At 40.1% G+C, this 27692-nt stretch overlaps 1 protein-coding gene across 2 annotated transcripts; it reads right to left on the bottom strand.

Moving 5' to 3' along the window:
- Positions 1–48: 48 nt before the first annotated feature.
- On the bottom strand, positions 49–26789 carry EYA3 (EYA transcriptional coactivator and phosphatase 3). Of its 2 annotated transcripts, XM_070949290.1 has the most exons (18): positions 26690–26789; positions 21649–21747; positions 20098–20141; positions 19489–19568; positions 18531–18597; positions 17304–17446; positions 15650–15787; positions 13336–13418; positions 12324–12507; positions 11239–11378; positions 10449–10532; positions 8892–8981; positions 8302–8360; positions 7396–7553; positions 6217–6331; positions 5031–5152; positions 4621–4721; positions 49–2492 (listed from the first exon to the last, which is right to left on the bottom strand). In XM_070949290.1, exons 2-18 carry the CDS (start codon positions 21679–21681, stop codon positions 2412–2414), a joined length of 1722 nt encoding a protein of 573 aa, XP_070805391.1. In that variant the 5' UTR covers positions 21682–21747; positions 26690–26789; the 3' UTR covers positions 49–2411. The 2 variants fall into 2 exon arrangements, with proteins under 2 accessions (XP_070805391.1, XP_070805390.1); XM_070949289.1 differs by lacking the exons at positions 15650–15787; positions 26690–26789 and having other exon boundaries at positions 21649–21741.
- Positions 26790–27692: the final 903 nt, after the last annotated feature.

Raw genomic sequence — 27692 nt, 5'->3', positions numbered from 1 at the left:
AAGAATTTCCAAGAAAAGGGGAAAATAAAGAAAAGAACAATTGAGGGGTTGTATAGAAAATAAAAGACTTTATTTTTTTTCCAGTTCACAGGACAGTTGCCATTACATAGAACATGATGTTTAAGGAATCTATATAGCCATTTAATGCCCTCCAATCACTACCGTATTATACGCACAGCTGACGCCAGGACGTTGACGGGATCCTGAGGGAGAATCCGCAACTGTCATTTACTTTTGCTTACGGCATGCAATTGCAGTTGCAGCCTATTTCTCACACTTGGTGGGAGATGACAGCCTCCCACCTACTTCAGGTGATGTTCATCCACCTTTGCATTAGAGGAAGAAAAAAAAACCCAGACATGCTTGAAAGCTAAACAGTGGGAAGGAAGTGGCAACACACTGGTTTCCAAATTCTATGAAGCCCCAAGAGAAAAGCAGCCAGCAAAATCAGTGGTGCAAGAGCTGAATCGACTTTTGTAAAAGTTAATACAGAAAATGTACCATCGCCCTGAGTGGTTTAGGGAAACAAATCGGCCCATGTATATTGGAGAAGGAGGCGTTACAAAGATCAGAACCTGATGCCAAAAGCTTCCCACATGGCCAAAGGTGTTTCCAAAACCTGACAAGGGGCTGGCAAGGGGCTTCTTTCTAGAAAGAAAAAAAAAAAACCCACCTCTGAGCCAGTTTCCTGGGGGCTCAACATTCACTGACTGAGATTGCTTAAAAAAATAGAATCAAAAGATTAACTTTCAACACGGAAGAGGCTCTTCCACACAACGGTTGACGTTTCCAGGACTCCGGGAAGAAGTTAAGGCACAAGAGTTATTTCCAAAGTCAAGCAAGGGCCCCTCAAGGCAAATGACTTCCACACTTTTGCTGAGAAATAAAAATCTGCAGGAAAGCGATTGAACAGACAGAGGCCCCTTCTAGTCTGTATCTGGAGAGGGGAGGGGGGAAGATCTGGGAGGGAGAATATATTTTCATCCAATAATACACTGCTAGGCCTGTCTTTTAAAGTATTTGTAAAAAAACACCGGGCAGCAAGAAGGCTGGGTGTCTCCTTGAGCAAGGAAACGAGAACCATTTTTTCTAATAACTGAATGTTGCAGCATCTGCGCCATCAATGTCTACCATGCACTTACTCCAAAAGGAATCACCCCACTGCCTCCCTAACAAGGAGCCACCATTCTGGTCTGCCACTTAGTAACCTAAGGGTGACTTCCATTTCTGTTTACTATTTCAACAGCTTCCAGGTTGACGGCCAAAAGAAAGGGATGCAGGGGATGCAAAATTGCTATCCAGCTACAGCCGAGATTACAGTACTGAAGAAAATCAGGTACCATTGTCAAGTGGAAATAAGAAACTGGAGAACTACAGGAGGCATCTCTTAAAACATTAGCAGGCTGCTATCTCTACCGTCAACTTCTGCAAAGGAGCTGAAGGGTTCTCTTTTGCCCTGGGGTTGAAAAAATATATATTTTGCAGCATTGTAGCCCACCCTCACCCGCTCCTTGGTACCTTGTTCTACCCAAATCCTTGCCTCAGAAAATCGGAACGGAAAAGGACACTATCCTTGGTGCATGGGAAGTTGGCATCTGAAGGGGACTCCTATCGTGGACGGGCAGGGTGCCATCTCGGATCTAAGAAAAGGCGCTTTCTTGTTACCCAATTATGCAGGTGCTGAAAAGAGGGATGGCACGGGACAATTAGATTCTAGAGTCTTGTCCTCACTTTAAAAAATATACCATGCTAGTCAAGTGGGTGTATTTGCTAGAAAAAGAATCGGGGACAGCCATGGTACCTCAAGGGAATGGTTGGGTATTTTCGGTCCCTGGCTTAGTAGGAAAAACTAAAAAGCTCCCCTTCATCCAACACACTTTATTTGTTCCCCCCCCCCCCAAACATATAAACAGTGCTATTTCTGAGCTTTGCAAGAAGGGAGACATGCCTGGACCGCTTTCTGTAAAAAAAAAAAAAAAAAAAAAAACAATAAAAACAATCTATTTGCCTTCCTTTCCCATTTAACAGCTTGAAAAAAGTCTGCAGGGAGCAAAAGTATTCTACCAAACTGTACTGCTTTTCTCTTCTTTAGTATAATACTACAGAGGGCTACACAGGGAGAAAGGCCTTTGCTGCTGGAGATTCTGCACCTGGAAGTTTCCCAAAGTTCCCTTTGCCAAAAAAACCCAAAAACGAACCCACAGAGAACCATTCCAGCACCGGAGCTGCGTTGCCAAGGCTTTGTCGGTTCTCCCGGGAAAGCAGCGATGGGGGAGAAGAACCTCCTGCTGTACACTTCCACTGGCTGCATTTCTTTGTCTGGGTGAAAGAGAAAAGTCCCCAGACTGGTTCCTGTTTAAGCCACGAGGTGACTGTTGGGAGCAGGGCCAAGATGCTTTGCGCCCAGGTCCTCACAGAAAGTCTAATTCGAGAGCCTGGTGAAGGGACACCAGATCCGCATGATTTGTGATTCTCCAGAATGGCATGTTGTGCTGCAAAAAGAAGAGAAACCGTCCTGTGAGGAATGGGGCAATCTCTCTGCCAAGGGGGACAAGGTGGGGTGCAAAGGAAGTGGTGTAATTAAGGCTTTTTCTGCACAAAAGAGGGCACAGTGAGTGGTATGAAATTCTGCATGCTGGCTTTTTCTCCCCCCCCCCCTCTTTTTTGGGGTGGGGGTGGGGGGCAGGGGAGACTTTGTAATTTTGGGAAAGTTGCACTACAATTTACAGCCACTGTTGCCAGGAGTGTGATGTACTTTGGATTCCCAGGATGGAGGGAATGTATTCCAGAGTAGCAAGAGAGTTTAGTGTGGGAGAAAGAGTTAAGGCGACTCTTCCCTACCAGATCTCAGTATTAAATGGTGCAAATTAGTCTGCTTTAGTTTGGCAAGATAGGTGGGAAATAATAAAGGAATTATTAGGGAACTGATGATGTTACCTAGTTTGAAAATTAAACCCCTGCAAGAAAACCACCAAACTCAGAGAGCATCAAGGATCCCACAGTTCAATCCTGAGCTACAAAAATTCTCTTCTATCAGTCAATCAAGATGGATAGTGATTAATATTTACATATATTTATATGTTAGGGTGTAGGTATATACATACGTATATATGTATATAGCATATCTCTATTTGTGGTATGTATGTGTACACTTTTGAGAGCAGGCAATAATTTCATTTTTAATGTGTATCTACAGAAAAAAATGACAATAAAGCTTATGTTAATAAAGGAGATTGCTTAGAAGAACATAAAAAACATTCAGATCCCAGACTACCTATTATTCCATTATTATTTATTGCCATTGTTATCATCATCACTATATCCCTATACAGTAGAACCTCTGGTCACAAACGCTTCTGACCATGACCAAATCGGGTTCCAAAAAATTCACATTTTTTTTCCCCGTGGCCAATTTCCCCTTCTGTGCCATTTTTTTTGTAAGCGTCAAATTTCCAAAATTAGGTTCGGATCACGACCAAATCGGTTTGCGACCAAAGTTATGGAATGCATTATGGTCATGACCAAAGGTTCTACTGTTTCTGTTCTACCCAGCTCTCCAAACACGACAACCCTCTGATGTGAACTCAAAAGATTCCTTTATTAGGAATGCCGGCAGCCCCGGCAAAAAGACCTGGGGGCTGTTGACTCTCCCATCTCAGGGCTGACGGATGGCCCAGGCTCTGCCTCTGTCTCTCTTTCTGCCAGCTCCATTCCCTCTTCCCTCTTGGAGCTCCCAGGTTGCCCTGATGCTGACCCTGACTCCCACCTCCTCCTCCTCCTTCTCCTCTGATTTGGCTGCTGGAGGGGCCAACGGCCAACGGGTTACACCACCACCGTCCTTCTGGAAACTCAAGATTCTCTGCTCAGCCCAATGTTAGCTGCTTGGTCCATGGGGACTTGAATTTGGGTTTCCCCAACCAAGTGCAACATTTTAGCCACCACACTCAGCCGCCTATATGCAGCAAGAATACATGCCTGTAATCTGAATGGTGCTGACTAATATGGGCAAATGTAATACTGTACTTTCCGAGAGTAGGAGTCAGCCAACAAAGCAAAGTTTAACAGCCCATCAGTCATGAAGGTATTTTCAGATCTATGGATGAGGGGTGGCCAAGACACTAAATAGCTCTGATGTCAGGCCTGGCAGCCATCTTTTTCGTTGGATCTTCAGGCCCGCCACATTTACTACTGTGGGAAACTGGGAGAGGGGATTGTATGGAGTCAGGGTGATATATAGTTATAACAACATTCCTTTCTCAGAGTCAAGGACATCTTGTCCTGCACCTGGAAGGCTGGGACTGGGAGGCATCTCCAGTTGGGACAGTGTTTTGATTGGATCATGTGATGGACATGTGGGTGTTGGGCAGGGACTTGAACTTTCCTTTGGGTGGGGAAAACCTGGAAACTTTCAGATTCGGGTTTTCCCAGATGTGCCAATATGACATCTCTAATAAAATGGAACTTTGAGGAAACTCAAGCCTTGGAGTTTTCTTTCGTTGGGGGTGTTACTTGGACTGCTGACATTTGAAGCAGAAGCTGCAGTCAAAGAGCTGGCAGAAACAGACGACAGACATCCTGGGTGCTGGGTGCTAAGAGAAAAAGAATGAAGCCCACAGTCACCTGCTTGGCTGCCAATTCTTCATCACGGCCATCTCCAATCACCACATAGGTCACCTTCTTGCCAAATCGAGAGATAATTCGTTCAAAACAGCTCTCTTTACCTGCCAGGAAGGGACACACATCTTTATGATTAAAACAAAGAAATACTTGACTGTGATGGTTTCACACATTAAAGTCTTTCTTTCTTCCTTTCTTCCTTTCTTTCTTTCTTTCTCTTTCTTTCTTTCTTTCTTTCCTTCCTTTCTTTCTTCCTTCCTTTCTTCTTTCTTTCCTTTCTTTTCTTTCTCTCTCTCTCTCTCTCTCCCCTTCCTTCCCTCCCTCCCTCCCTCCCTCCCTCCTCTTTCCATTTCAATTTGCACCCACTGGGAATTCCTAACATAACCCAGAGGAATTTGATGTAATTCACTTACCTATTTTTGTAGCACTATAAATATTCTCAATGGGGAACACTTCCCCAAGTCCATAAAGCAGGACTTTGGCCAGAGCTGGCACTAGCTGAGTGGTTGTTATCAGGACATTCACACAATTTTTTCTAGAGGAAAACAAGAGGGAGGAAAAGAAGATATATGTGGGAGGTGTATATTTGCCTTCGTTCATAAAGGATCCGTTTACAAAATGACAAAGAAAAAAAAATCTCCAAACTGACATCTAGACAGCAGGAAAAGAATAACAAAAAGGGAAGCTCAATTTAAATCTCCTATGCAGCAATGGGCACAATTAGTCATGGCCAGTGGCCGGTATTTGAGAATTCTTAATCATGAATGAAGAGCATGTACATATATTGCTTCTCCTTGCAAAGCCTAGAGGTTTGAAAAATTTAGACAATGTTATATGCCAGGGATGGCTAACCTTTTTCTCGTGTGCCGAAAGCATGCGCATGCAACAGCGCATGTGCATGCTGGCACCCATAATGCAATGCATGCCCCACTGTGCATGTGTGCATGAGTGCCCATGCTCCCCCCACCCCCCGCATGCGTGCGTGACCCCCTCACACCCATTTTTGGTCTAGCAGGTCTCCCTGCAGCCTCCTGGGCCCAAAAACAGGCAGTAGAGGGGGGCACACTGCGCCCCCCTGCTCCGCCCCCACCCCCCGCACATGCGAGCAACCCCCTGTGCATGCATGCGCATCTCATGTTTGTGCCCCACCCCCTGCGCATCCTGAAAATTAGCTGGCTGGCCAGAGGCGCACGTTGGCCTATGCATGCCTTAGGTTCGCCATCACTGTTATATGCTAATCTGGAATTCTGGTTTGTTCTTTTAATAAGCTATGAACAAACCGTAGCTGGCTCACTAGAACAGAATCCTAAATAGCTATTCCAGAATTGTTCCAAGAAGAACAAACAAGAGTATATCACCACAAGGGTCATCCATGGTTATATCAACATTCTAAACAATTCTAGTTTATCTTGCTTAGGTGTGACCTTTAAATTTGGGTGCCCAGTTAGAAGGTTCTCCACTGAGACACGACCAACTCTTTAGAATTCAGGTTGGATGCTTCTAACACTATGCTGTTTATGAGACATTTCATCACACACCAATGTGGTTGCAGGCACTGTGCCACAACTATTCTGCTACAGGGGAGTCTCATTTTTGTACCTGGACTGAATGAGCAGGAGGGATTTTAACGCTGTTCCCAACCAAGAATCTGTTAACACTTCTATATCTTCCCTTAATCGCTGCAGTGCTTCTTTTTTCTCAGGACTGAGAAGAGCTAGAGGGGGGAAAAAAATAAATGAAGTTGATCAGGAAATAGAAATGTTATTAGTCTCAAAAAAAAAAAAAAGAAAGAAAAGAAATGTTATTAGTCTCAGGGACCAACTTTGTGATTTCTGCATTCAACAAATTGGGTTTTTTTTTTTCAATTCGGAGATGTCTTTATGAAAAGTACAATTTTAACATACTCAATTAGACCATCAAGTTTTTAAACATTTTCTTTTCCAAACTGTCTTTCTGCGATAAGTCAAAACCATGTTCAAATTCATAAACAGATGCATATAAAACATCTCCTATTACTCCAGTCGGCCTTACCCTTCTCTAAAAAATTTCTTTGTGAAATAACTTTCACAACTTCATGACATACGCATAGGGCTAGTGGTGGAAGTGGGGATATATTTTTTACCACGGGGAGAAAATAACATTTATAAAAAAAAGAGGATAGTTTTGATGTGGTGAAAATGCACTGGGTGAAAGTAAACCCTCTGAAGGCACTTCACAAAAAATGGAATTCTGCATTTCCTGGAGAGATCTGTGATGTGTGAACTTCAATTCCCAAAATTCTATAGCCAGCAAGGCCAACGGGGAGTCTTTTGGGAACGTACTCAATCAAAGAGCTGAAGAGAACTGTGCTGGGAAAGTTATTTTATTTTATTTATTTATATTTCATGTTTCTAGACCACCTCCCTCACCAAGGGAGGTGATATATCCCTTGGTTGTGTTCCAGATGACTGTGCATGTCAAGTGTGAACATTTCAATGCAGTTACACCAATGCTAATAACATTTCAAGTGGTTACTGAAGTCCTGCCAAAATTGCATGGATGGCCTTATTTGAATAATATAGTTGAGCTGACATCTACATAGGTGGTCTGACTGGGATAAACGGTAGTTGGGATGATATACTGACATAATTTGCATCAATAATAATAATTGGCATCAAATCAATAATAGAGTGTCTATTGGCTGGCTGGCTGATTCTGGTTCTTTCCAAAAGATAAAAATTTTTAATAGAAGAGACTTGCCTGCTGCAGGAAGAGTGTAAGAAACCTGCTGATACTCACCAACAACGTTGTTTTTGTATTTATCATAGACCTCGCGTACTTTCCGGTAGCGAAATGCCAGCTTCCTCATCCAGTCCACTCCTCCTTGGACTCCTGTGGAAGCATGATTGGCATTACTTCCTGAGCCGCTGAAGCCATCGGTGGAAAAATTGTAGTTGCTGGAATAGAAAAGGAAAGCTTTGGGTTACATGTATCTCACAAACTGGATTTCAGTAGTTATTGTTCAAAGATTCTAGATCGGGGGTGTCAAACTCGATTTCATTGAGGGACACATCAGGGTTGTGTTTGACCTCTGGGGGCTGGGGTGGGCATGGCCAGCCCGCTGTCACTCGTGTCGGGGGCACCTGTAGTGGCCCAAGCACTCTGCCAGCAAAAACAAGACACCTGAGCTCTGTTTTTGGCTGCCATGGCCTCCTGCATCCCTCTGCCAGCAAAAACGGAGCTCCATTTTCCCTGGCAAAAGCACCACGGGCTGGTCCTTCGCTGTTCTCAGGCTGACCCCGCAGGACAGATCTAAGTAACCCGCAGGACAGATCTGGCCCCCGGCCCTTGAATTTGATACCCCTGTTTTAGATCGCTTGCCCTATTTTCAGAGGATGTCCTTAGCTTGAACACAACACTTCCTATTTTTAGCATCCTGCTGAATTGTTTGTTTGTAAGCATTGCCTTGGTTCTGCCGATCAAGTGTTTTGAGGCTCTAAAACACACTTATTTGCAAGGAGGAATTAGATGTTGCTGAATGCTCATGGTTACTCTGCTATCTTTCCTTCCCTTTTTAATAAGAAAATCCAAAGGTCATCCTAAAGAACAGTATCTCAATTGGTAAATATTCAGCATTGATATATTTTGTCTTTGTCATTATATATGAGTATCAGTATTGTCCATATTAATCCCTGGGATCCAAACCTTAAATCCTGGCCATTGTCATCTGATGCAACATCTTCTACATGTACTTGGTCACATTCCTGTAATGAAAGAATAGAAAGAAACCTAGGATGCCCAGTCATGATCTCTGCTAACTGGCAATAGCATTCCATGTACTTTTCCCCCGATCAGATGCCTGCTTATTGGATAAGAATTCCTAACCAGCTAGCTTTGTCTCTGTGGGATTAATATAAATCTTTCAGGTGATGGAAGGCTTCCGTTTGATCTCTATGCTCATTTAAAGATAACATGATCAATGATAAAACAATAAGCCATGTCACTCATCAGAATTATACTTTAAAGCAATTTAGAGGACTGAAGCAAGACAAATCAGATCTGAGTTTAATGCTTTTTTTCATCTCTAATAACAAAGAGGAGGATATTAGTCTACTGATTACAATGAAAAAAGGGAACTAAGATTGGAATAACACAAGTCTCTTAATACTGACTAATTTGGAAGTTCAAGACTCCTATTGCAGTCCTGACTAACAGAGATAAACAGCTTCGGGATGTGTTTTGTTAATAGATTTCATTATGACATTCCAAGATATGTAAGGTCAGAATTTGCCTACCTCCAAGTCATTGAAAAACAAATGTGTGTCAGCCACTTCAAAAATCATTTCTTCCATTGTTAGTCCAAAACCAACAACTAAACTGGGATCCTAAAAGTTAGGACAGAGAGTTTTTCTGAGGGGATAACAAGACATCAGAAATTCTAATGCAAAAGACACATTTATAGAAACTTGCAGCAAGTACAAATGTTATCCAGGTGAATTACTTGTTTTATTTTTATTAATCTACAGGTAGTTCTCAATTTACGACTGCAATTGAGCCCAAAATTTCCACTGCTAAGCAAGACAGTTCAGTGAATTTTGCTCCATTTTATGGCTTTTCTTGTTAAGTGAATCACTGCAGTTGTTCAGTTAGTAATGCAGTTGAGTGATTCTGGCTTCTCTGTTGACTTTGCTTGTCAGAAGGTTGCAAAAAGTGATCACATGTCCCCAGGATGCTGTAATTGTCATAACTATGAGCTAATTTGCCAATTGCCTCCGAATTTTGATCATGTGACTGCGGGCAGGCCACAATGGTCATAAGTCTGAAAAACAATCATAAATCAAAGACTACCTGTATATAAAAATACTTTTAGGCAGCTGAGGGACAGAACCAGTAATATCCAAGGGGATGGGGTAATCAAAGCCCACCATTTTTTCAATTTATGGTGACACAAAAAAGGGTGGGGCTTTGATTGCCTCCCCGCTTCCCTTGACTTCCCCCCCCCTTCCTTCCCCTGCAGACGCTCTTGGATGGAACCTTTCAGGTTTGTATATATCATAAAAATTCTACTGCTATTTGCTGGCATTGTAAGATAGGTTGCTGTATATGGCAAAGTCAGAAATATATTCATACAAGGGAACTTCCAAATCAGAGGTGGGCGGCACATGAATTAACAACCAATTCGCCCAGCACCAAAAATGCGTGCGCGCGCCTTCCGTGCATGCGCTTTGCTTGCACACGCGGCTTGCATGCATGTGCATGGCTTAAAAATGGGGCTAAATACGATGGAATAGCACCAGGGCACCGGTCCAAATCAGCTGAATCCCACTCCTGCTCCAAATTCTATACATTCTGTCATGCACGGCCACAAAGTACTCTTGAAGGAGGCAGTGGCATCACCCAGGGGTGAAAACTACCTACCTTCTTTACCGGTTCGGAAGCACATGCACTGTGTGCACCATGTGCGCGCGCAAAGTAAAAAAACATTATTTCCTGGTTAAAACCAGGAAATAATGACACCCAGGCAGTGATCACTACCGGATCGCTGAACCACAGGGAAAAATCGCTACTGGATCGGGCGGTCTGGTCCGGTCCGGGAGCATCTCACCCATGGTATCACCCCTCCCAAAGGAGCCCTTCCTTGATGCAGAGGGGCTCACCAATTTTCACCCGGTTGCTAACTTTTTCTTTGGGGAGAATATAGCATTGATCATTCCTCTGGATCTGTGTTTCCCAACCTTTACAAATTTATGATGTCTGGACTTCAAATTCCAGACTTATCCTTTCTATGGCTTAATTTAGAGAATAGAATCTATACATTCTACAGTAAATATAACAGCAGCAAAAATCAATACCTTCCCATATTTTTGGGCATATGAGCCTGTCAGAAGAGAATGAAATATTATGATGGTTTCATCCAAGTCCCATAGAAATACTCGCTGAGGAAAGAAGCAGAAAGGTAATAAGTTAATTTTGGTGGTGGTTGGCTGTTCCCCGCCCCCCAAGTGCCTCAAAAGCACCCCATCCCATCCTTGCTATTGTAAAAAAAAAAACAAAAAAAACCTCAGTGACTTAAGACAGTTCAAAATTACAACAGTCTTAACTTTTGACAGGAGAAGGCATTTGTTTCTGGTAAACATCCCCACCAAACTACATTTTACTCTGTTAGAGGACACTTGAGTCATTTGAGGGACTAGATTATGAACTTCAGAAATGCAGATGAACCTCCGAAGAGATTGAGACAAATTTGTATTACATCAGCTCTAATCTCTATACTGCAATGTGACCCCTGTAGATTGATGGTCCCTATTTTGAGGAAAACATTGGCATTTCTTATTCAACAGATGTTGCCCTCATCCTTATCGAGAACTTTTAAATCCTTTTAGCATCACAATACTTCATTTGACGTTTATGCTCCTCAAGGAATAATCTCGTGTTTCTATTTTAAGTCCCACTTAGTTTAGCTATTTCTCATGTTTTATAGTGATAAAGAGAAAGTTAAACAGACCAATTTTCCCATTAATTATTCAGTTCGCAGACTACAATTGCCTAACTTTACTATCTTTCCATTAATTCAAATTTCCGAGACTTAAAAAAGAGAGAGAGGGAGAAAGAAATAGAGGGAGAAAAATAGCAAACACAAACTTCAAGCTCATTGTCCTGCGGTGAACAAGCATCTGCTTTCCTCTTGCCTCTGTTTTTTGGAGTCATGTTTCTCCTAGACTGCTCATCTACATGTTTACTTGCAGTCGCTCTTGGCAATGATGGACTGGTAGATGGATCACCTAGAAAAAGGGAACAACAATTTTTATGTATCTTGTGCCTTCAATACCGTATTCCAGTGCACCTTATATAATTCAAATGAACAACCTTTAAATCAGGGGTGAAATCCAGCAGGTTCTGACAGGTTCTGGAGAACCAGTAGCGGAAATTTTGAGTGGTTTGGAGAACTGGCAAATATCACCTCTTGCTGGCCCCAGAGTGGAGTGGGAATGGATTTTGCAGTATCCTTCCCCTGGAGTGGGGATTTTGCAGTATCCTTCCCTGCCACACCCATCAAGCCACGCCCACAGAACAGTAGTAAAAAAAGTTAGTTTTCGTGCGCAGCCCCGCTGCGAACCGGTAGTAAAGGTAAGTAGAACCCACCCCTGACTTCGGCGCTTGCTTGAGGAGGGTCTCCCCGTGTGTGCGCATGTTCCCGGCTCAGCCACAGCCAGGACGTCACGAGAGTGGGAGGAGGCAATGGCTAGATCATTAGTGCAGGAGAGAAGCTGCATCCTGTTAAGACCCTCCTAAGCGAGCGGCCACCCACCCCACACGTGCCTTTGCTGTGCTTTGGCGCTCATTTGAGGAGGGTCTCCCCACACGTGCACACGCTCCCTGCTCAGGGGGAGAGGAGAGTGCAGGAGCGAAGCTGCCCTGTACCTGCCTTCATGCCACATTTCGCATAAGGCAGCCTTCGCTTCCTGCCACTTCGGGCTAGAGTCCCAAAAAGAAATAAGAGGGGCAGAGGGCGGGGCCAACCAGTGATGGGACAGGGAGCCGCGGCAGAGGGCCCAAAGAGCTGCATGCGGCTCCGGAGCCACGGGTTGCCGACCCCTGCTCTAGCTCCAGGATATTGGCTGGGGGGAATTCTGGAAGTTGAAGTCCACAAATCTTAAAAGTTGCTGAGGTTAAGAAATACAGATCTAAAAAGCATTTACAAACCCATTTCCCAACCCTGAGTTTACCAGAGGAATGTCTTTGCACCGTCTGGGTAGGCACCATGGCATTTGATTTTTCAGAAGGATAGGTGGCAGATGTCAACGTGTTGGTCTCTGTGCTGCTGTCTGCTGGTGCTATCACGCCAAAACTTGAACTGGGATAATACGGCTGGTACTGACTTTGGCCAAGGATTGTGTATGTAGGATACTCCTTTAAGAAAAAAAATTAAGAACTGAAAGAGGGCAAAGAATGGCGGAAAACAGGCAGTTGCCAAGTGCTAAAAGAATCTTAACGCCAGTCTGTATTAGGTAGCCTTCTCTGTCTTGGTGCATCCCAACAATGGCAATTACAACTCTCAACAGCCTATATAGGATGATGCCAGGTAGCTAAAGTGAGGGAGGACTTATATAAATATGTTTATGTTTATATATATGTTTTCTCAGGTTTTCGCGGGTGTTTGTATGTAGGTCTTTGGTTATTCGGGTCTTCTCCCACGTAAAATTGGAAGCACGCTCCTGGAAGCACGAAGCCTAGAACACCAGCCTGAAGATGACGAATGAGACTTTGACAAAACGTCGCCAAGACACTTCCAATTTTACGTGGGAGAAGACCCGAATAACCAAAGACCTACATATATATATATATATATATATATATATATATATATATATATATATATATATATATATATATTTACTTTGTTAAATAATTAAATCAAATTGTTGAATTGCCCCATGGCGAGTTAGCCATGGTGACTTGTCCTATGGCAAGTTGGCCATGGCAGAGTGGCTGCGACAAGTTGTTCCATTCCGAAATCAAGCTAATGCTTCTCAATTCTTTTTTTCTGAAAAGCTGAACTGGTCAGCATTGTGACAAATAACACAGGAAGAGACAGTGAGATCCATGTCTTGGGTTGGAGACTTACACATTTCATAAAATCAAATTATTGTCTCCTATCATCCAGTTGCTAAATATACTGGAGCATGGGATGAAATACATTACAATGAACAGGGTAATTTATACTGGAGGATTATGTACCTGTTGAGAGATGCTGGCGGTGGCTGCTGAAATATTGACAGAAGGTGAGGAAGTGGAAATTGAGTTGGCATTGGTACTTGAAGCTGTAGGAAATTCAGAAGAAGACGGTGTATTAATCCATGTCATTAAAATGCAGAGGATTGTTAAAACTACCTAATTTTTTGTGGGGGATGGAACATTTCCAGGATCTTTAGTTCAAACTGTTTCCCTTCATCAAAGGAATTCACAGAAACATTGGACAAGATGTTGACATCACCCCTATGACATCACCATGCAGCTGTTCTTTCTTTTCAAAATAATTAAATGCCATTAGCGTTTACTTAAAAAAAGCGCTATACAAATATAATTTGTTCTTCTCACAAATGCATACCAAAAAACCACAGCATAAGCCACTAGTTGTATTAAATTCTGACATTTATGTGCATAAATTTATACACCTTAATCTATCAATCAGTGATGTATAAGTCAATGAAAACTATCTCTGAACAGACATCAATGGGAAACCTTTCCTAATTTTTGCTAAATGTCGGGCGACTTATTTTCTAAAGCACGGTGAAGCTTTAAGTCCAAAATATGTAGAGGGCATCAGTTTAGGAAATTATAAAGTGTAGGATTGCACTGGTACTTGAAGCTGCAATCAGTCGCATTATTAATTTGTCCCATTGGTTTCAGTGGGACCCAATGTGGCTGGTTTTGCTTGGATCAACATCATTACCATTCTGCCTGCTTCTAAAAGGGCTGGAACTTAAAAGAGGGCCACTGAAAACAGGCGGACGATGTCACTTTTTGAGTAGGCCTTTTCAGAACTACAATCCCTCAAAATAAATCAACAGGGCACCCAAATCAGAAATGGCCTTAGGAAAACTAAGTGTGCTTAATAATCATAAGTATCGGTTGGAAAAGAAAAATGGAACCTGGAAGACAGCTGAGACACTAGTATGAAGGGAACTCTTTAAACAGAATAACTTTCCTTGTTAGGGTACAAAGATGCTCAATGGTACATGTTGTTCCAGGTTGCACATCATGCTGATTATTAACGATTGCAACACACAACAGATTTGTTATATTTGTTCCATTCCAGATCCAAGCCAGAGTTTGTCAAGCTTAAATCCATTGAAAGCAAAAGCACTTAAAAAATGGTCCACTCTAGATCAGATACAATAAACGAATAAAAGAACCATCTCTTTGTGGAGAAGTTCAGTGCTGAAGTGATTGTAAGCTGGATGCGAATGGAAACTGCCTCTTTATCCCAAACAACAGCCACCCGCAACTCCCAAGAGGACTTTGAAGTAAACAATTTAATCCTTAAAGTGGATGACCTACTTCAATGCAATATAGAATTACTTTCTTTCATCAAAGCTATAGCCCACTGATATCTTGAAACTTACAGTCCTTAATCAACTAATGAAAAACAAACATGCACGCACACACATTGTTGTTCCTGTCCTTCTGCAAACTGACACAATCCACTTAGGGATGCTCCTTTCAGGTAAGATGTACTACAGCAATCTAACTGCATTTCCTTCCTATTTCTGCAGGTTATCAAATATTCAGAGTTGCTTGGGTGGTTTTGTTTTTTAAATGCCACAATGTCATAAAATCTGTCTGGAAAACACTCCAGTTATTCCTTGTTTGCAATTAGTCGAAGAGATTTGCTCAGTAATAGCTAAAGTCACTTACTGCTATGTGGTATTTTTAAATGCAATGTACCATCACGTATTTCTGAATCATATTCAGCCCATTCAACGAGCTGAGGGTTTCTTTCTTATTTAATGACAACTGCTTATTAGAAATCAAAAGCACATTCTATTCCTTGCAACTTAATGGCAGGTTGAGCGAAGGATTTGAATAGTTCTGTCGCAACTTTGAAATTCTGATGGATTTTATTGTTGATTTAAAAAGGGACTTGCAGATGCTTATTGTTGAGCAAAATCAATAGTTACTGCAGGTTGATAAAGCTAACCTTTATATGCATTTCTTGCAACCTAAGCACAGGGCAAAACCACTGCATGCTGAATAAGGAGGTTATTATCACCACTGTATTTTAGCATTTGTATACATGCACGTGTCCCATACCCCCGGATGGTTTCTCCCCATTTCTCTAAGGGTTTTGAAAGCAGAGCATGGTAAAATTCACCTGGTAGAGAGCAGAGAAAGCAGGCAAACGGTGAGCAGAGAGAGGTGGCAGAAGCAGAGCTCGCCAAGCAGAGAAGCATGCACAAAACAGAGACAAAAACGTGCTGGCCTCTTTGTGGCTTCTTGACCAGGTTTACAGGAAGAGGTACGTAAATAAAAAAACCATGCCGACCTTTACCTTGAATAGGGTAAGAATAATGTGCTGGGCTGGATTGGCTTGTGGTTAACCCTGTAGTGCAGGTAAGAACACTGTGCTGACTTGGAGATGGAGTCTGAATTAAACCACTCTCAGGTTTCATACCTGGCCACAGTGCACCTGAATCAGATAAATTGCACCCATTATAAACAAAGCTGGCTGTGGTCAGCCAGGCCACCAAATTCTTCTCACCGATGTGAACAAGTGACACAATTGCCGCTGACAGATAGAGGAGCTGTTAAATGTGCAAGTCTGAGGTCTAAACCTGGAGAAGCGGTGGGAAGGGAGTGAAGCAGCAGGGTCAAGGAAGAAGAAAAAAGAAAGCTAGACAATAAATCAGAAGAGATGCGATAAGGTTAATTCCCAAGCTTTCCTAAGAAAAGAGAATTGTGCAGGCGCTGCTGACCAGACTCTTCCTAAGCTCAATGCCTCTGGATTACTAGTGTTTTCCCTACAGCAAGCCATCGTGACTCAGTTGGGCAGTTTTACAAGAGAGCTGCCTCCTTCCATAATTGCTCTGGGGCAAAGAACAGGTGGGAGAGATTCTAAATTCACTTAGCTGATAATTATTGCTGCATGATATATCCTAGATAAGTACAGAATATTTATGCCTACAGGAGTACACCAAAGAGTACAGCCCCTAAAATAAAACAGAACAAATGACACTGAATTGGCCAATTTATGCTCTGTCACATAAAATGCAACAGGGCCCATTTCTCTTCTGCAGTCTTGCTGCGAGCCGTGATGGCACAATGGTTAGAATGCAGTATTCCAGGCTAACTCTGCCCACAACCAGGAGTTCGATTCTGACCGGCTCAAAGTTGACTCCACCTTCCATCTTTCCAAGGTTGGTAAAATGAGGACCCAGACTGTTGGGGGCAATATGCTGACTCTGTAAACCGCTTAGAAAGGACTGTAAAGCACTATGAATGAAGCGGTATATAAATCTGAATGCTATTGCTATGTAAGTTCCCTTCTATTCCTGTCATCTGTTGACAATTGTGGCTGGGTTCAGACATCTATTTATTTATTTGCTGCCATCTCAAGTGTCCTTGAGGGACTCTGGGCAACTTACACAGAAGAAGTCTGAGGTACAGGTAGTCCTCGACTTACAACGGTTCATTTAGTGACCAATCAAAGTTACAACGGCATTGAAAAAAAATGACTTATGAGTGTATTTCACGTTTATGCCCGTTGCAGCATCCCCCTAGTCACATGATCAAAATTCAGATACTTGGCAACTGACTCATCTTTATGACGGGTTGCAGGTTGTCCTGGGGTCATGTGATCAACTTTTGCCACCTTTTGACAAGCCAAGTCCATGGGGAAGCGAGATTCACTTAACAACCATGTTACTAACTTAGAACCGTAGCAAGAAAGGTCATAAAATGGGACAAAACTCAATTAAGCCATGTCTCACTTAGCAGCAGAAAATTTGGGGCTCAATTGTGATTATAAGTCGAAGACTACCTGTTTCACAAATTTGCAACGTGCATGTTCTAAGCTTGTACATAATCGAAACATACCTATTTGTAAATACAGTTATGTAAAGCACTTTAGAGAGGACACCTTACATGTAACAGCAAAACTTCTCAAGATGACTGCAAGGCCCTATACAGATCCCGGCCAACCTTACCAAAAGGAGGTAGTCCGTAGGCTTGGGTTGTCTGGGGATAAACAGCGTATGTCTGGGACTGTGGTAGGGTTTGATACTGAGTCTGCCCAGAATAAGTGGCCATCGTCTCAGGAACAGGTACAGAAAGGACATGTGCATATGGCCTACATAAAAAGAAAAAGAAAAACAACCTTGTTGATATGGGATGTTGCTACATTAACAGGAAGAACTCTCAACGTGCAATGCAATAGTACCTCAATTACTATTAATCTTCTCAGCGTTCCTATCACCCATCTCCTCCCATTTATGACTGTAACTTTGTTGCTTGTATCCTTACAATTTATATTGTTTCCTAGTATGATTTGATTGCTTATTTGTACCTTGTGACTATCATTAAGTGTTGTACCTTATGATTCTTGATGAATGTATCTTGTCTTTTTATGTACACTGAGAGCATATGCACCAAAGACAAATTCCTTGTGTGTCCAATCACACTTGGCCAATAAAAAATTCTACTCTATTCTATTCTATAATATTAAAACAGCAGCCATAGAAAGAACAAAGGAGGGGTGCAATCACCTTACCTCCTTTTCCTCTCAACACTTGGTCTCTTGTTAAGGAAGGAAACTGTAGCAGATTTGGGTAACATCACGGCTGCCAGAGAACCTGGAGACGACAACTAACGACATGTCGCCTCCTAGATCTATTGCTGAATGCTCTGCCTTCCTTCTGGGTTGTGCAGAGATTGGTGAAGCTTTCTATGTTCTGTGCCATCCCAAGCTCCATGCTGTCCAAATTACAGATTGATACCAGCTAAGAAATATTTATTAGAATCTTGCTTAGTCTTGGGTATATATGCAGTGGTGGGATTCAGCCAGTTTGCACCACTTCAGGAGAACTGGTTGTTAACTTTCTGAGCAGTCGGATAGTTGGAAGAAATCATTAGGGCAGAGAATCGGTTGCTAAATTACTTGAATCCCACCACTGTATATATGTACACGTAAGGCAAAGGCAGTCATGAAGGGGCACCATAATTGTTAGGTCAAATGTTCCGACCTAGTCAGAAAAGAAGGATGGAGAAGTTTCAAAGAACAGAGCCGGTTCCTTTAGGGACCTAGGCATACAAATGCCATAGAACTCAGAAAAAAAAAAAGTTGCATTATGCAATTAAACATCTACATGAACTAAGCATCCAGTAAGATTCCTGCTGTGACATTTTGGAGAAAGAAGCAACTTAGTTCAACTTACTTTGCAGAATACATCTGTGAGGTATAGTCATTTGATGACCTTGAGATGTAGTCAGTGCATGGCATGACTGCAAAATACAATATTTAAAAATGACCTTAAAAATTATTTAACACAAACCATGTCGTTAATGTGTGTTTAACTGTAATTTGCATTAGGTCTGTGCAAACGTTCAAAAGAAACATTTAAGGAAGACTCAAGCAAAACAACTTTTTTTAAACTTCACGCAATATTTCTAAGAGCAAAACTTCCATATTCCTTTTCTCTGCTCTGCCATGCAAAGTTTTAGTAAGTTTTGTGGCAGATGTCTGTTCAACTCCTTCAGCATAGCTCACCCAAAATTTTGGTGATCTGTGGTGAACACATTTCTCCAGGTAACATATGCATGCCAAGAACTGAAGTGATATGTCCAAAACTTACACAAAAGCTTCTTCTGGCTTGAGTGGAAGAAGACTAGAAAGACTTTTTGCTTCAACAAAAAGTCAGTGGAAATCTCATTACCCCAGCAAATGCAGGACACTTTGCACAGATTTAATATGCATTCTGCATAGATCTGCAGAATGCGTATTAAATCTGCAGATTTAATATGCATTCTGATGCACAGAATACATGGGGTATGCTTACTCATGCTTGAAATTTAGGGTAACTTTTTAAATATTTTGGATCGCAAGAAGACGACGACTTCAAAAACCTAGCTTATAAATATAGTTTTAAAAAATCATAAATCCATGGTAATTGTAAGGATTTCACCTCTTTTAGTCTGATTATTCTGTTGCATGCCTTGCTTTTTATTACATTCTTTATTTATTCTGTTTATTTTATTATGAGCTGCCCAATATTGCTCTGGAGATAGATGATACCAAATCAATCAAACAATCAAATAAAAGGGCTATGTTATGAACACAATTCAGGTGCCACAGCCCATTTCTCCTAAAACTTGGAAGATACAGAAATCACTTACTTTGATTAGATATAGACAGGTTTGAAGCAAGATTTGAAGATTCAGGCTTTTGATCATTACTGTCCGAACTGCTCACTTGCCTGAAAAATGAAGTCAAACAATGAAGTACTTATAAACCGTTGTCACATCCATTAAATATTATTATCATCCCAGACATATGCTAATTGTCTTAAAACTGTATGCAATACCCACGTTTATAAGTATATTTTAGCCAAAATTCTTTAAAATTCTGAAATAATCATAAGAATGTTTTTCAGTTTTTCTAATTGATTCCTCCTGCTAGCAGAACTGGTTAAACAAATAAGAAAGTTCAAGTTATGGTTTATTCAGCATTATCTATAATTTAATCATGATACTAAATGAAATTTAGGCACTTCCAAAATTCAATGTGAAAAGCCTCAAATTTTTTTTCAGTCCCTCATCCTCAGTGAAATATCAACTGAAGTGACCAACTTTATAGAGCTGAGGACGATGATAAGGACTAACGGACTTGTCACGCCCAGTCCATACTAAATGAAAACCTAAGAAAATACATTCCAAATCACAATTTGTCATTTTTAAAAAAACCTACAGAAACCTAATTTCTTTTTTAATTTAAGAATTGCACACCTTAATAGTTGTTCTCCTGATTCCTGCATCTTGGCCTTTTTTATCTGCAGAGATAAGTATGATATGAGGTTATTCAATTTGACAGCAAATAAAAACTCTAACTATGAGCAACAATATGAGTCACAAAAGCTGAGTTGAGACATAACAGGAATATGGATTTATGACAACAGTTTTTTAGGTCTGCACAATTCTCTCATTCATATACTCTTCCTTTTTCCTGAATGTAAAGGGACAGTTTCTATTTTTAAATTTAATTCCCAGTAATGTTCGTACTCATTAGCAAGAAAAAGCCAAAGTCTAACCAGGCTTGCTCTTACTGACCAGTTTGCACAAATCATAATTAACGAAGTCTAGTTTCATGAAAAACTCTGCTTGTGTAAAACCCTCCAAAGGGAGGGAGTAAAGAGAATACACTTGTCCAAGTTTTGTCATGGCTCACTATGATAATGGGAAACCAGAATTTCACAATGTTCAATAAAGTCAAAGCTTTCTGGTTTTTTTTCGGAATCTACGTATCTGGACAGAAAGATCAAGATTTAGGAGGTTTCATATTCTGGCCTGTGGAAGACAGGTCTACTTCTATTTTGATAGGCTGTAGCTAAGGACCATTTTCTCCCATTATTTCCAATTGATTCTTAAACAAAAGCAATGCTCCACCATATGCTAAATATGGTCTCAAAAAACGCCTGTGCTCGCATTGATATTCATATAGCCATGATGACGAGTTGTTGCAAAGTAGGATTTTGCTCTACAGTGATAAACTCAAAAGAAGAAAAATTCCCATCCAGTTTTTAACTGAAGAAGCATTTATTAATTCTGCAAAGATCCTTTTTTTGTGATTGCTAAAAAGAAAGCAAATAGCTGTGCACTTATTTGCTCCCAAAATACTTCAGGTCTACTGCTTCTCCCTGTTCCTTTCACAGTTGGATAAAGATCTCTTTGTTGTAAGGGGGATTTGAGGTGAAATACAAAAAGTCAAATGTGGTTGCTATAGGTTTCCTGTTCTCCCTGGGACTCTTTAATGGGACGGTTGCATTGCTATTAGCAATAAGTAAGTAAATATTAATTATGAAAATGGTTTTTCATTGGCATTTTAGATAAAATGGCATCTTAATTCAACATGATCCTTTATTATGGCCAGTGGACAGGAATAAATAGATGCATAATTTATTTAGAAAATTTATCCTCCATTTTTCATGGTTAAATATGATGCCAAAGAGATGACACAAAAAGCAGTCAAAACACAAAAGTATAGAATTTGCACCGCATGGCTAGGGCTTTATTGATTTCATCCAAATCTTTTTCTTTTACAGCGTCTGGCAGAGATTTAGAACTCTGAGAAATTCAAATGATTGGTATCAGTCAGGTAACTAGTTTTACATATGGAAATATTAGCAAGCCACTCTTTTTTTTCAATCGTATATCTGTGTTGCATTCCTCTATTTTTTACCCCTGCAAACAAAGTTAAGATGAATAAACTATTCTCTAGCAAATTCCATAGAAAGAGAAATCCTTTTTTTCTTGCTTTTGTTGTTTCTTTTGTATACTCACTGGCTGTTCTGCTAAATCTTGTACCTCTTCCATGGAGGCAAGCTTTTTCAAAAGTGCTCCAATATGAAGAATGGGTGTCTTTCTCTCTGCCTTCAAAACCTGTAACAAACAATATCCATGTTTTCGGGGAACTGCTTATCATTTTTGCTATCAGTCCCTTTAGCCATTTAATCTGACACTTTGTAGACAAATGTTGGCTTTACCAATATATATATAGAGAAACTACACTATCATATGGAAAAAAAGCAAGGATTTTCCATTAAACCTCAAGCTAAAGTGGATAATGCAAGTAAGGGTGCACCTCATTTCCATCGCATTTGTTTTGTTACTTGGATTTCAAGTCACTATTCGTTTTTTTCTTTCTTTTTACTGATATTTTACTAATAAAATATCAAGGTAAAAATGAAAGCATTGGAAGGTTAAAGAAAAATAAGCCACAGATGAAATACAAATAAATGAAAATGAAAGAGTTTGGAAAACTTGTGTTTACTTCAGTTTGTGTGTTTATTTAACAGCTATTTTACAATACAAACATGACCTTAAGGAGAAATACAAACATCAATATTTTTTTCTATTTGAAAAACAGATTAACAAATAAAATATGCACCTCCAAATGTTAAAGCGTACAGGGAATCTCTCCTCTTCAAATTAAAAGACCAAAATCACAACATAATAAGAATTACAAAACTGAACTCATCATGGTATAACATAACCATCAGACAAACACTGCTTTTTTCATGATGCAATGTCCTTGATAGAAGAAATGCCAGACAATACCAAGCTGGTTATTACATATCATAGAGACAAACTAATATTTTTACTTGGCCTTTTCTACATAAATTTATCTGTGCCTATTTCAACAACATTAAATGAAATTTAATGTCAAAGTATTTTATTTCTATGACATCCTTCCTCAAGAAAATTCCAGGAAGGCTCATACAATGTAAGTTGAAAATGTAACTATAAAATGCTACAATACCAATATAATAAATATGTTTAACAGCTATAAGCAAATGTGATATTACAATCCTTACTTTCAATATCTGAGAAAATTGTTATAATATAGTATCCAAAAATATTTAAGGGGGGAAAAAATTACCGGATGCCTAAAAAAAGTAATGATTATAAGTGAACCTGCTTGAAAACACTTTCAAAATTAATGTTTTGCAATAAAAGCTTTTTTACTGCTTTCGCAAGCGTCAGCTGATGACCTACAAACATTATAAAAGCAAGAAGACTCATAATCAAAATATGATTTCAGCTTGTCCTGACTCACCACAGAAAAATTAAAACCAAAAAACAGCTTAATAACGTATCTGTTGAAAATCTTATTAATTTATACATTCACTTAAAATAATCCTTTCGTACCGCTAGCAGCATTGTAAGATTCCTTATCAGCAATATGCCATTGCATTAGGATCTTTACCAACAATCTACTTTTAAATTTTAATTCGTGAATGCTTTTTAAACAAGTTAATTTAAATCATGTTTTGTATAAAACTGTATTCAACACAACATTGTTTGGCTGACGCAATCCTATACCTCTAGAGTTCTGAACCCACCCACCCCCAAAAAACACAATTCAAAACAAACCCAACCCAAACCCCAAAGATTCTTAACCATGAATCACTGAGATTAATGGGATTTATTCCCAGATAACAACCTAACTGCAGTGTTATCATTTTTTTTAATGAGAAAGTTCTCATTAAAATAAGATTAAAAACAAATTCCTGAAAATTAATGTCTATGGAGATTCTCAGTCATCCATTCTTTGGCCTGAAAATTAAGATACTCCCTGCAATGTAGTGGCAAAGTTAAGTTCAGAGCTATTCACATTTTCACTCTTGTTTGTTTGTCTTAGAAATAGTCCCATGCTAGCAGTTCAAAGATATAGAAAAAAATGTGTTAGTGCCTGCCATAAACAAGCTGGCAATATTTTCAAATTTTCAGTTGCCTGAAACAAATATGTGTTTCTTACTTATTCAAATGTTACTGAGAAATTTCATTGAATCAATAATGCCCATCATAAAATATTCTTGAAGTTAATAAAACAGCAACCCACTCATCTAAAAGCTCAAAGTCAAAACCAATAGCAAATATTTAAAAAATCTACTTTCCTGCTTCATGCCAACTTCATTTTCTAAAGATATTTTTGTACAGGAAGAGCTGTAAGTATAAATAAAGTCAAATTTATTTATTTATTTTTATTTATTTATTTATTTTATTAGATTTATATACCGCCCTACTCCCGAAGGACTCAGAGCAGTGAACAGCCAAATGGTTTTATTCTTAGAAATAGTGAAGCCACTTTTATGAAACCTGAACCAAAAATATTGTACAGCAGATGGATTTCAAATCTAGTTTTGTAATTTATTATCTTTTATTTCTTTTTCTTTCCAGAGCAAGTTTAGTATATTGCATCTACTGCTCTGGTTTAAATGTTATACAAACACAAAGGAGACATATTATTTGGAATTCAGCAATCGAGATTAACAACCCAAAAAGTACCAAAAAGATGAAAACGGAGTAAATAATTTCTTTCAATTTAGAAAATTAGAATTTTCCTGAAATTTTATTGTACTTAAACTATTTTAAAACATTTTATTATCTCTTAAAAACCATATGGTGTGAATAGAATACTGATTGCAATAAATATACAAAATTGTAGTTTCATAATCTTTATCTCTGAATGAGTCCTATCTCTTCAGCACAAATATTAAAATATATTTTTCTACAAAAATAATCAGAGAAAAAATATCATTCTCAACAGGAAAATAAAATGAAACATCTTATAATAAGCCATCTAGTGTACAGTGTAATCTTCTATTCATCTTCACAAAAGGAAAGAACTGTAGTCCTATTTTATTATTCTGTAAAATTACAAGTGAAAAGGTACTACCATTTTCCCCCTAAAATAAGACCCTGTCTTATTTTTTTTTTTGAACCCTGAAATAAACGCTTGGCCTTATTGCCATGTGCTCAAAAGCCCGATTGGGTTTATTATCAGGGGATGTCTTATTTTGGGGGAAACAGGGTAGAAAATTAAATGAATTGCACAAACTAGGATTAATTTCATCATGTAAATACAAAATATCTTACAACACCTATCCATGATCACCAGGACAATGCTTTTCTCAATCTAATTTTTTAGCCAAACCATGGTTGGCTTATTTGCAGTTCAGATATTTATATTGCACCTGTTCTCACCACACAAGGATGTCCTCATCACACATCAGACATTTTCTGATTTCACTTCCTTAAAGCTCTGGCAGTAAGGTGAGTGGTCAAGGATAAAAGAATATAAATTAAAAAGTCATGACAGCACTATGCGTCCAACATGTTTTTTACTCAATTGTTTCGATTTAAGAAGTAACAACATTGTGATGCACTAAGTGCTTTTATTCCTTCTGCTGACTCTGAAATCAGTACAGCCGATTTATCATTTGTATAGAAAGAAGAGTACAGGTAGTCCTCAATTTACGGTCACAATTGAGCCCAAAATCTCTGTTACTAAGTGAGGTATTTATTAAGTGAATTTGCTTGATTTTTTGACCTTTCTTGCCACATTTGTCAAGTGGATCATTGCAGTTGTTAAATTAGCAACATGGTTGTTAAGTGAATCTGGCTTCCCCATTGACTTTGCTTTTCAGAATGTTACAAAAAGGTGAACATATGACCCTGGGACACTGCAACCGTCATAAATACGAGTTGACAAACGTCTGCATTTTGATCACATGGCCATGGGAATACTGCAACAGTCACAAGTGGGAAATGGTCAGAAGTCACTTTTACTAGTGCCATTGTAACTTCGAATGGTCACTAAGCAAACTGTTGTAGACTACCTGTATCTTATTTTATTGCCTAAGAAGACCCTGCTAACCCATAGTCATGCTTCAGTTGATGTAATCTTCTAACAGACTGACAATGTCAGAATCTATAAAAGGACAAATCGGACCAACTGGTCTCAGGGGCGGAAAAAATTGGAGACCGGGATGAGCTCTTCAAAGGACACCTGCCATCTGGAACGAGCTCCCCCCGGAGATACGGAGGATCCCGGACTTACGCACTTTCCGCCGTGCCCTCAAGACCTTTTTATTTCAACAGGCTGGCCTGGCTTAACCTCCTTTTTAATTGTTAATTTTAAATTTGTTTTAAAATAATAGGGTTTTTTTTAACTTGTTTGGGCCAAATTATTTAATGGGTTTTTCTATTGTTTTTAAATTGTGTATTATATGTGTTTTATCTTTTGGCTGTTCACCGCCCTGAGTCCTTCGTCCTGAGTAGGGCGGTATATAAATTTAATAATAAAACAAAAATAAAATAAAGAGTAATCTGAGAGGCTGAAAACTTCTGCTTGCCCCTTGGCAAAGGTATCATAAAAAGATAATAGAATAGAATAGAATAAATAGAATATATTATAAGAATAGAATAACTTCATTGTCACTTTGAATCATTAATTAATTAAATCATCACATACATTCAAATGAAATTTCGTTGCATACAGCTCTCAAAGGGTCACCCGCCTCCAATATACGCTACATAAACATGACAAAATAAATAAGTACAAAATTAGGTATATATATATACCCACCCATATGACAACCACAAATTAAGCAACCCAGTCAGGCTAACATACTATGTCAAGTCCGGATTTTCATTAGGAAAAGAAAAAAAACCATCGCAAACAGACCTTTTCCTTCTCCATGCATTCGGCTTCTCTTTTAAAGCCATCAAAACCGGGGGGGGGATATTGAGGGGGGGATCAGAAGTGTCACCGCATCACGTGGCGGTGAGTTCCACAAGTTGCGGGCACGTCCCGTGACGCGCTCCTCCGATCCCGGGGCAGCAGGAGACGAGCCCCTCCCAGCTGCCTCTTCTCTTCTCCCTTCCATTCACGGATGGAGGGGGGGAGGGGAGGGCAAACAGCCCCTGTGGGCGGGGCCGCGGCAACCGCTGCCCAGGCCACGCCCACCGGCCCGCGCGCCGATCGCGCGAGAGAAAGGGAAAGTGGGGGGCGGGGGGGGAACTCTTTTTCTCTCACCGTGAGGAGATCTTTGTGGAGCCGGTCTTGGCGCCAGGGGACATGGTGGAGTTGATGGCGACAACCGCGGGTCCGGCGACGGGCTGGGTTCCCAAACAGGACAACAAACTCCCCTCCCCCCCCAAAAAAAAAAATAAGAAAAGAAAGAGAACGGAAAGGAACCCCTTTCGGCAAGCCTTCGCTTGGCTGGGACCCGGAAGCGGAAGCTCCTTGCCGGAAGTGACGGTAAAAGTGAGGCGGGATAGGATTGGTCGGTGGGTTTAACACCGGCGGTCGCCACCACCACCGCTGCTTAGGTGATTCAAAATGTCTGGGAAGGAGGGTGAGGGAAGGCACGAAAGATTGGGTCCGCGCGACGAGGAATGGCCGCGGTTTTTTTTTCTTACTGCCATTGAACTGGCAGGTAAAAACAAAATGGGGCTGAGCTGAGGGCATTCTCGCTGTCTTTGCGCCTTACAAGTGCTGCCCCAGCGTAATTACTTTGCTCTGCCGGTAGGGGTCGCCCGTCACCTTTGGGAAGCCCAAACCGGCTCTGTATGAAGTTCACCCAAACTCGTACGTTATATTATTACAATGATATCTAATACAAGTGTTATCATATTATAGTCACTGGTACTGTTATGAGTTCATGTGTTAATATTTTTTTTTTATTCTGGTCTTTGTTTGTGTAACTGATATACCCTGCATTCGTACACTGTATTTAAAAATGATATATATATATATATACACATAACATACATACACATATACATACACAAATATACATTTATGTATATTTAATTTATATTTATTTATACAAGAGCTTCACAATTAGAATAAAACTTCTGATGTGCTTTTTAACAAATCTCAAGTTGGTAGTAATTAAAAATGCAGGAGTTCCAAACTGAACTATTTGAGAACATTTTAGATAAAGATCATTTCTGGCAAGTGAAATGCAGAATCCAGACATACTCAGAGGTAAGCTGACATGATAGCTGTCTGTATTACAAATAAACAATATAAG

Source organism: Pituophis catenifer, unplaced genomic scaffold (assembly GCF_029215685.1).
Source record: "Pituophis catenifer annectens isolate HBS135680 unplaced genomic scaffold, rPitCat1.0.hap2 SCAF_9, whole genome shotgun sequence".
In the NCBI taxonomy this organism is placed as follows: domain Eukaryota; kingdom Metazoa; phylum Chordata; class Lepidosauria; order Squamata; family Colubridae; genus Pituophis; species Pituophis catenifer.
The sequence above is the reverse complement of the archived record's forward strand: the minus strand, read 5'-3'. Positions and strand labels throughout refer to the sequence as shown.

Coding starts and splice junctions, on each gene's coding strand:
- EYA3 (XM_070949290.1), bottom strand. CDS start 21,681: ATGGAAGAGGTACAAGATTTAGCAGAACAGCCA. Junction 11,379..12,323: donor GGTGCAAAGACATTCCTCTG/GTAAACTCAGGG, acceptor CCCTTTTTCTAG/GTGATCCATCTACCAGTCCA. Junction 8,982..10,448: donor ATGCCCAAAAATATGGGAAG/GTATTGATTTTT, acceptor CCTAACTTTTAG/GATCCCAGTTTAGTTGTTGG.